The sequence below is a fragment of the Arachis ipaensis genome, chromosome B09 (genome assembly GCF_000816755.2).
Source record: "Arachis ipaensis cultivar K30076 chromosome B09, Araip1.1, whole genome shotgun sequence".
In the NCBI taxonomy this organism is placed as follows: domain Eukaryota; kingdom Viridiplantae; phylum Streptophyta; class Magnoliopsida; order Fabales; family Fabaceae; genus Arachis; species Arachis ipaensis.
In genome coordinates this window covers 2,026,046-2,034,112 of record NC_029793.2, presented here as the reverse complement: position 1 = coordinate 2,034,112, position 8,067 = coordinate 2,026,046, and the positions used below count along the sequence as shown (strand labels likewise).

General features: G+C 30.8%; 2 protein-coding genes across 2 annotated transcripts; one reads left to right on the top strand and one right to left on the bottom strand.

Annotated features, from left to right (window-relative positions):
* Positions 920-1,838, top strand: LOC107616917. Its single transcript, XM_016318793.2, has one exon. The coding sequence runs from the start codon at positions 993-995 to the stop codon at positions 1,755-1,757; it is 765 nt and encodes a 254-aa protein (XP_016174279.1). The 5' UTR covers positions 920-992; the 3' UTR covers positions 1,758-1,838.
* On the bottom strand, positions 4,084-7,589 carry LOC107617713 (rRNA-processing protein FCF1 homolog). The gene is made up of 10 exons (XM_016319553.2): positions 7,334-7,589; positions 7,110-7,208; positions 6,944-7,009; positions 6,736-6,841; positions 6,392-6,434; positions 6,159-6,231; positions 5,383-5,470; positions 5,190-5,246; positions 5,028-5,106; positions 4,084-4,486 (listed from the first exon to the last, which is right to left on the bottom strand). The coding sequence occupies exons 2-10, from the start codon at positions 7,178-7,180 to the stop codon at positions 4,473-4,475; spliced, it is 597 nt and encodes a 198-aa protein (XP_016175039.1). The 5' UTR covers positions 7,181-7,208; positions 7,334-7,589; the 3' UTR covers positions 4,084-4,472.

The window sequence follows — 8,067 nt, the reverse complement described above, 5'->3', positions numbered from 1 at the left end:
GTTGCAATAAGGTTCACAATTAATGATGAAATACTACACGAAATTTCTATATTTGATGGATAATAAGACTAATATTAAAAGGAGTTCTAAAGTTCTTATGAGAGAATTTTTGTTTGGATTAAACAAAGAACTTGCAGATAAAATCTAACGTTACCATTTTAGAATAGTGAAAAATTTTCTGATTTCAAAAAGAATATAATAGATCAGACATAAGAAGATAATTTTTTTTACACCTATCTTTAATTTTTTTTCAAAATCAAAAGTGAAAGAATTTGTTGAGTATGTTATAGATAGAAATATGTTCTTAGAGGATCCAAAAGTATAGAATTTGTCAATTGGTTGGGTTCTTAAAATGTGAGCAATTTAAAAAAAGATCAAAGAGAAAAGAAACTGGAGAAGAGAGTGAGCGTTTGTCTTGTCACATTTAAAGATAATAATTTTGTCACGTTCAAAGATAAGGAGAAAAATAATAGTCTTGTCTTGAACATCAAGAAGTCAAAAAATTTGTCTAAAAAAGTTCAATAGTATTTTTTCAAATCCAGCACAAATTAATTATTAATTTTCAAATTTATTAGGCCTTTATTTTAGTTTGTTTTATTATTAGAATTTTTTAGAAAATTTGATTTATTTTTTATTTGTTTAGTAGTATTTTTAAAAATTTTAAATTTACGTCAAATATAATATAATCTAATAAAATTAACTACAATTTAAATTAATTATTATATCTTTAGGATTTTAAATTTAAATCAAATTTGATCTAATACAATAAGATTTAATTTGATTTAAATTAGTTATCTTATCTTTACAAAAATTTAAATTAAATTATATTATCTTATCTTTTCTTTGAGCCAATTTGTTAGGAATCTATATAAATACAGCCCTTGTGAGATAATTTTTAGAACTTTTGATAAATAAATTTTTTAGTTAATTTGTTTCACTTGTTGGAGGAGCTGAATTAGCGAGCGGGGAAAGCACGATCGGAATTTTGAACGATGTCTGCTGCCGTGTGCGGAATCAAGAGATCTTTCTTCGACGAACTTGCCTCTTCGCCGGCACTCTCCAAGAAGCTACGTTACTCATCATCATCAATTCGATTTGCTCCTCCTTCTCTCATTGATCGCCTTCGAACTTTTTTCCCTCACATGGATGAGGTGGTTCTAGAGAGAGCACTTGAGGAATGTGGCAATGGCAATGATCTAGATGCTGCCATCAAGAGGCTGAACGAGCTTTGCTTGGGGACTACCGATGCTGAAGAACCACAAGTTGAAGTTAACGAGGATACAGATGATGGACGTGCTGCTGCTTCTGCATCGGATAACTTGCCGCCAGTGGACAACCTTCCTAAAGATGGTGCAGAATGGGTTGACTTTTTCGTAAGAGGAATGATGGTTGCTACCAGTGTTGATGATGCTAGAGCTCGAGCTGCTACAATGTTGGAAGCGCTGGAGAAATCAATAAGTGGCCGTGTACGTGCTGAAGCAACAAATGTTCAGAAGGAGAATTTGTTGCTAAAGGAGCAAATTCAGGTGCTGATTAAGGAAAGGAATTCTTTCAAAAATGCATTTAGAATCCAACATGAGCGATTTTCTGACTATGACCAAAAGAACCAAGAGTTGCAGCAGTTGAAGCAGTTAGCTTCTCAATACCAACAACAGATCAGAACTCTTGAAGTGAACAACTATGCTTTGGCAATGCATTTGAAGCAAGCTCAACAGAGCAACCCCTTTCCAGGACATTTCCCTCCCGATGTCTTCTAATTGCACAATGTAAATATTAGGAATATGTAATAATAAAGCCATGTAAATATATCAGGAATATGTCATTATTAGTTTCCGTCATTATCAGTTTCTGAGGGCGAAGATAGCAATTGCATTCCATATGATCTTGTTGGCACTGAGCAAGAAGCATGTTTTTTATAGATGAAACGTGGTGTTTGACTGTTGAGCATTGCTGCCATTGCACATATGTTATACTTATTTGTGTAACGTTTCATGTGTTCACTTACATTTACTTCAATTCTTAGAGCAAGTTTAAATTAAAAAACTCCATCTCATTATTGTGGCACACCAGATGAAAAACAAGAATCTGGTCACGCATGTTTCAGAATTGACCGACTCAATTAATTTTTTTTTTTATCAAAGATAGGAGACTCGGACTCGCAACTTCTTAATTGAGTATGGAGAGACTATGTTATTTGAGTTATAACTCATTGACGATCGACTCAATTAATTAATTAATTAGAATCAATTTATTGTATGCATCTCATCATGATAGGTTAAGGTACATGTAAAATAAGTGATTATATCTGTTATATTGCTACAAAATTTAAAATTAGCAACTAGCTACTTCTGGAAAACTCCACTTGTAAAATAAAGCTATTGATGAAAGTTGAAATCTCCACCTTTGATTTAAAGAACCGCCTTGTGAAAGAGAACTCACACAAGTGATTTAAAAAAAAAAAAATCAAAGTGCACCTCAGAAAAGACATAGGGATAAGTTCAACATACTTAATTAAATTTTTAATAATAGAGTTCGAATATTATAATAGAAACCTTGCTTAAAGATATGGAGGTATACTTGTCTTTATTCGTGGATTAATTGATATCAAACTTGTTTAAATTGAAAAATATAATCATTCGGATACAAGCTGATTTTGGGATTCATTAAGGATCGAACTCTTGACCTTTTAAATGTAAAACTTTAATACCATATCATGAAACCATTCATCCCAAAAACATAACCTGACAGGACAATATAACACTAATGATCATATCTCTAATACTTCCTAAACCTCGATTGTACACATTGTACGCTTAAACCATTGGCTCCCTATACTTATTCATAATATAATACTAGGTATGTATATGTCTGTAAAAATTTATTGAAAAAATAACATAATTTTAATTTTCTGAAATTTAGGTAACATATTTTTAAGAGGAAAAGTCTAGGGGGCTAGCAACATTTGTATTTTTTAGTCAGCACTTAACCATCAAAACAAAAGTTAGTGATCTCCCACCATTAAATGTAATCTCACACCATTAAAAATATTATTGATGGCTAATTGATGGTTACAAAACACTAAAATTGCTGCCCCCTAGCATTCCTCTTTTTAAGAAATAAAAAATTTGTTTAAATACATGGAATAATACTATTTTCTTTTTTTACAAAAATAAACTATGTATTCTTATTTTTTGTACATAAAGGACAATATATGATGTTTGAACCTATGATGCATATCATCATATTTTTTTATATGTAAAATTGTGGGAGACGATGTTCTTACTTTCCAACTACCACTAAATAATAGTAATAAAATAAAATAAAATAAAAAATAAACTTGTGTTGATCTTAACCTTATTAGGAATTGAGTTATTTATCATTCATCTAACAAAGCTTGCTAGCTAGTTGTCCCCATTTTTCTTCTCATTTGGCTTCATCGGAGTGATCCAAATTATTGTTAGTGTTAAATATTAATGTATAGTGCAATGGTTTCATATTGATCAGAAAAGGCCAAATCCACATCCTAATTGATAAGAAGTTTTGGTTTTAAAAAAAAAAAGACTGGAAAGAAACTTACTTTATGAATTCAATTTGTTTGATAGTTCTTTGACAGTGAGTTGTGCATGCTTTTCCAGTCAACATGCACCAGTTCTGCTATGAAAGCTTTTAGTGGTTTTTTATTTTTAGTTGTTGGCTTCCATTAAGGACTTTTTTTTTCCTTTAAATAAAAGGTAATAAAATAAAATTTACTCTTAAAAAATATTTAGATAGGATGAGAGTCAAACATTAAATCCCAAAATAAAAAGGTTCCAAGGTATTATTTAATACAAGGATATATAAACTCATAAAAACAAGTTTTGGTATAAGATATTAGAGATATATATAATGCATTTAATATCATTTAAATTTAAATTTAATTGAAGTTTAAAATTTTAGTTGATTTATTTAGATTTAGAATTAAGTTTTTTTCTTTTTATAGACAACAGAGGATAAAACCCAGAAAAAAAAACTAAATAGAAATTATTCTAGAAAATATAATTCCAATAAAATCTGCATGAAAACTTAAAGAAATACCCGAGAGAATAGAAAAGAAAAAAATGAAGCTTATACAGTTTGTCTCAACATTGCACAACGTGATGAAGCTTATACGCTATCTCCATTTTCTCATACAATTTGTAAAGCTTAGACCAGTGAATTTCAACTTTACAGTTTCTAATCGTCTGCAACTGATTTAACTGAGAAAATGAGAGTATGTGAGACATTCCAAGGTTTAACTTACATATATTAGCAAAAAAATTGATAAAGTATAACTATGAAGCTACACTAGAAAAATTTCATCAAACAACTTAACAGTTCCTTCAAATTCATGTCAAGCTTCATCTTGATTCCATGCCACTGGAAAAGGATGAAAACTGTAGCAGGATCTAACATGAGTTACTAGTATATAGAACTTTGCCAGTTTTGTCACTCCATCATATTCTTGGTGCTGTATTAAGAACCATAGTTCAGTTGGTTTAGTACCAAATATGAAAATAAATAAGAAAAAAAGATTTGACTGTGTTCAAAAGTTAGGGAAAAAGCAAAAGCAAAAATTAAAACATAAAACAATCATGTCCTGTTAAAAAAAAGAGAAGAATGATTATTCACTGGTGTTTCTAATAACAATTCAATTGCTTCAAGACCTGATGAAATCTGAATATTAACTACTAAAGATTAATAAACATATAAGAGAGGCAGAGAGCTAATGATCTGAACTAATTTACGGAACAAAAAGCCAATATGTGTTTGTAAATTTCATCAACAAACAAGGATGTTATTTTAGAAACAAAACAGATTTGGAATACAAGCTAAACAAGGAACTTTGCTTATCTTTTGTTTATTACTTTGTTAAAGTTAGTCCACAAAACAAAGCCTAAGCTAAAAGAATAGATGACGGTATACATATTCTTTCAAGTTAGACGTTAACCCTTCGCGACAGACAATGAAACAAATTATACTGTGCTGTATATAAAATTTAGATTATTTACCTCCACCCATAGTTGCTTCAGGTAAGCGCTCAATCGAGTACTGGCGTTTCGTGATGTACATTATTGGCACTCCGGGAATCTGCAATAGAGAAACCAACTTCATTGATCACATAATTGCATTCAGAAACAACATAAGCAAAGCAAAATGCTTAATGACTTTACCTTCCGGATCCTCCTCTTCAAGTCCCGATCACAAGTTGCAACAATGTAGCACTTATTCTGCTTACAAGAAAATGGTTTTTGTAAATAAATTGGGAGGAAAAAAATAAATAGTTATTTGCAATCAATTACTTAAAAATAATTCTGAAACAACATTTTTAACATATACTTAAAAATAATTAAAAATGAACCACACCCGAGTAACTCTATCAACAATACAGTCATCAGCATATGTCCCTTTATGAGTACAGAGTATTCTCTCAAATCGAGGATCCTTTGCAATCCTGTCATGTACAAAAATAAAAACTTACACACTAAGACGATACTATAATAATAATTTATCACCAAAAAGAAAATGAAAGAAAAGTAAAACTATACTTTAGACCTAGTAAAGATTTGTATTCAAACACATTATACCTTAAACTCTAATCTTTTGAGGACTCATTAAGGTGTCAGAATGTACATCTTCCAAGTAGGTTTACTAAGAAAAAAATAATGTTGTTTCTTTCTTATCTAAATCGAAGAAATGGCCTATAAAAGAAATATGATCCATAGTAGCATAAGCAAGCAAGCAAGCTAGTGGCCCAGAACTACAATGTTTCAAAGGAAAAAGTTCACTGAGTCTTATGATTTCTTTACCCGCAACTCTCATCGTTTTAAGAGATGTTTCAAGCAGTGTGATTTAATATATTTCAATCAGAGCCTCAATATGCCTCTTTCAATTTTAAAAGAAAAATTGATAAATGAATAAAATTTCATGGGGTATCTCTACTTTTCTTTTGAAAAGTTAGGTATTTCAGAGGAGCAATGGTTTGTTTCTTTGTAAACCGAAGTTTTAATAAAGCACATGGTGATGATGAAGGCTTGCAGAAACAGAGACAGCCTTTTTTTTTTGTTGGATCACAACTTCACAAGCATGTGAAGATATAGGCCACATAACCAACAATACAAGGCACAACATAAACCATCTACCTCAGAGCGACACGATATTTCTGCCCTAACTTTTCAAGCTCTGCCATCACACAATCTGTGATGCAAGGGGTGCCTGAAAATTCAAAATACCAATAGAGAAAGGGTTAGAAGATAACATGGGATTGAGATTAATATGTTCACTACCCAATAGTGAAAAAGAAAAACAATTTTATAATCATGGCAAAGCTATCACAGCATGAACTTAGATAAGTAACCAATGTCTTCTAACTCACATTTTGCATATAAACACTTCAGCATTTCCTTCTCCAGATCCAACTGCATAAACAATGCCAAAGATTTGTGAGGACCAACTAGGAAACTTCACATGAAAATTATACAGTTGATAGTAGTTGGTTTTAAATCCCTCACATGTTAACAACATTACATGTAGAATCATATGACTATCATCATCAACACATTGAACTTCATTCGAACAAAATAAAAAATAAAAAATAAAAAATAAAAAATTCTAAGTAAAGCAAAAATGAGAACAGAATCATATGACTATCATCATCAACACATTCAACTTTATTCGAACAAAAAATAAAATAAAAAATTCTGAGTAATGCACACTGACTTTATTCTGGATGGAGAAATTGATGAAGTTGGTATCGATTAAAACACGGTAAGGGGGTCCCAATGCAGTATTGTATTCAAAGAAAAGTGCCGAAGAATAGCGCGGCCTAAATGAAGTAAATTCAGATAATTGTTATTGAAAACAGAAGTCAAAATAGATCAATACAATTGAAAAAGGAAAGAACTAACTGACAGTCATGAAGCCTTACACGTTTCTGGGTAGCTTTTCCTTGTCATGATCCTTCTTTCTTGGGTCCAAAACCTCCTGCTTGTAGCTGAATTCCAATATTGATATATGAATTAAAACAAACGACTTAAAATAAAGCTAAACCAAACATACAAGGAAATTTAGAAAAAGAAACTAGAAAAACTCACTTTTTGATAGCTTTGGTGGTAATAACCTTCTTCCTCACAGCAAATTTTGGTCCTTTTTTAGCTTTACCCATCTTGTGTCTATAGGGATTATGCAAAAACCTAGCAAATCATAGAATTCCTAGCTGCTTTAAGTATATGGCATTATATATTCAACTTCTGAGGTGAACTATTACAATAATATACATGAAGCAAAACATCAAACAGATGGAGTGCAACTTTCATACCACTTTACATGAACAGAAAGAACCACCACGAAGACTCCTCCACAAGGACTGACTGAAGCTGCCGTCGCCGTCACTAGAGATTGCCAATCGCGCTCCAACTTGTCCCTGGATCGGTGGTCTCTCAAGACGCCATCTGCTCTCGAAACGGCTGAGATGAACGGCGGTCTCCTTTTTTGGAACTTTGTTAGAAGGAGATCTTATTGGTATCTTTAAGGCCTTGGAACATGTACACACTTCGGCCCGTTTCAATTTTTTGTTATTTTTGGATCACAATAAAATCATATTTAAATTGAATAAAATTGAGTCTAAATAAAGTTTAAAAACTAAAATATTAAATATGTTAAGTTTGTATAACAACCCAAAAAGAGTTTTAAAAATTAAAAAAAAAAATCTCAATATTAGTTCATCATATTTAAAAAATCAAGTATACCCATTAAAGATTCACATAGTTAGAAAAGCAACACATTAAATATTATAATTAAAATAAATGAATACATACTAATAAGAATCAATTTTCGTCATTTAACTATAATTCAAATAGATCTAATGAAGATCAGATCTTAATCTAAATTGATTAGATTCGAATTGGATTGTTGGGTCAAACTATAAACATTTCTATTAATCCTTATCACTCATAATACAATATAAGTGGAAGGTAGTTATATTCTTAAAAAAGAAATTAAATTTAATATTATTTACTAAAATATATTTATTATAATAATTATTTTTATTAT

Bases quoted from the DNA above. Each gene is read 5' to 3' on its own strand.
- LOC107616917 (XM_016318793.2), top strand. From the start codon at position 993: ATGTCTGCTGCCGTGTGCGGAATCAAGAGATCTTTCTTCGACGAACTT.
- LOC107617713 (XM_016319553.2), bottom strand. From the start codon at position 7,180: ATGGGTAAAGCTAAAAAAGGACCAAAATTTGCTGTGAGGAAGAAGGTT. The intron at 7,010-7,109 runs GTGAGTTTTTCT...ATTGGAATTCAG, and splicing joins ACCACCAAAGCTATCAAAAA to CTACAAGCAGGAGGTTTTGG. The intron at 5,471-6,158 runs GTAGATGGTTTA...TGTACATGACAG, and splicing joins AAATATCGTGTCGCTCTGAG to GATTGCAAAGGATCCTCGAT.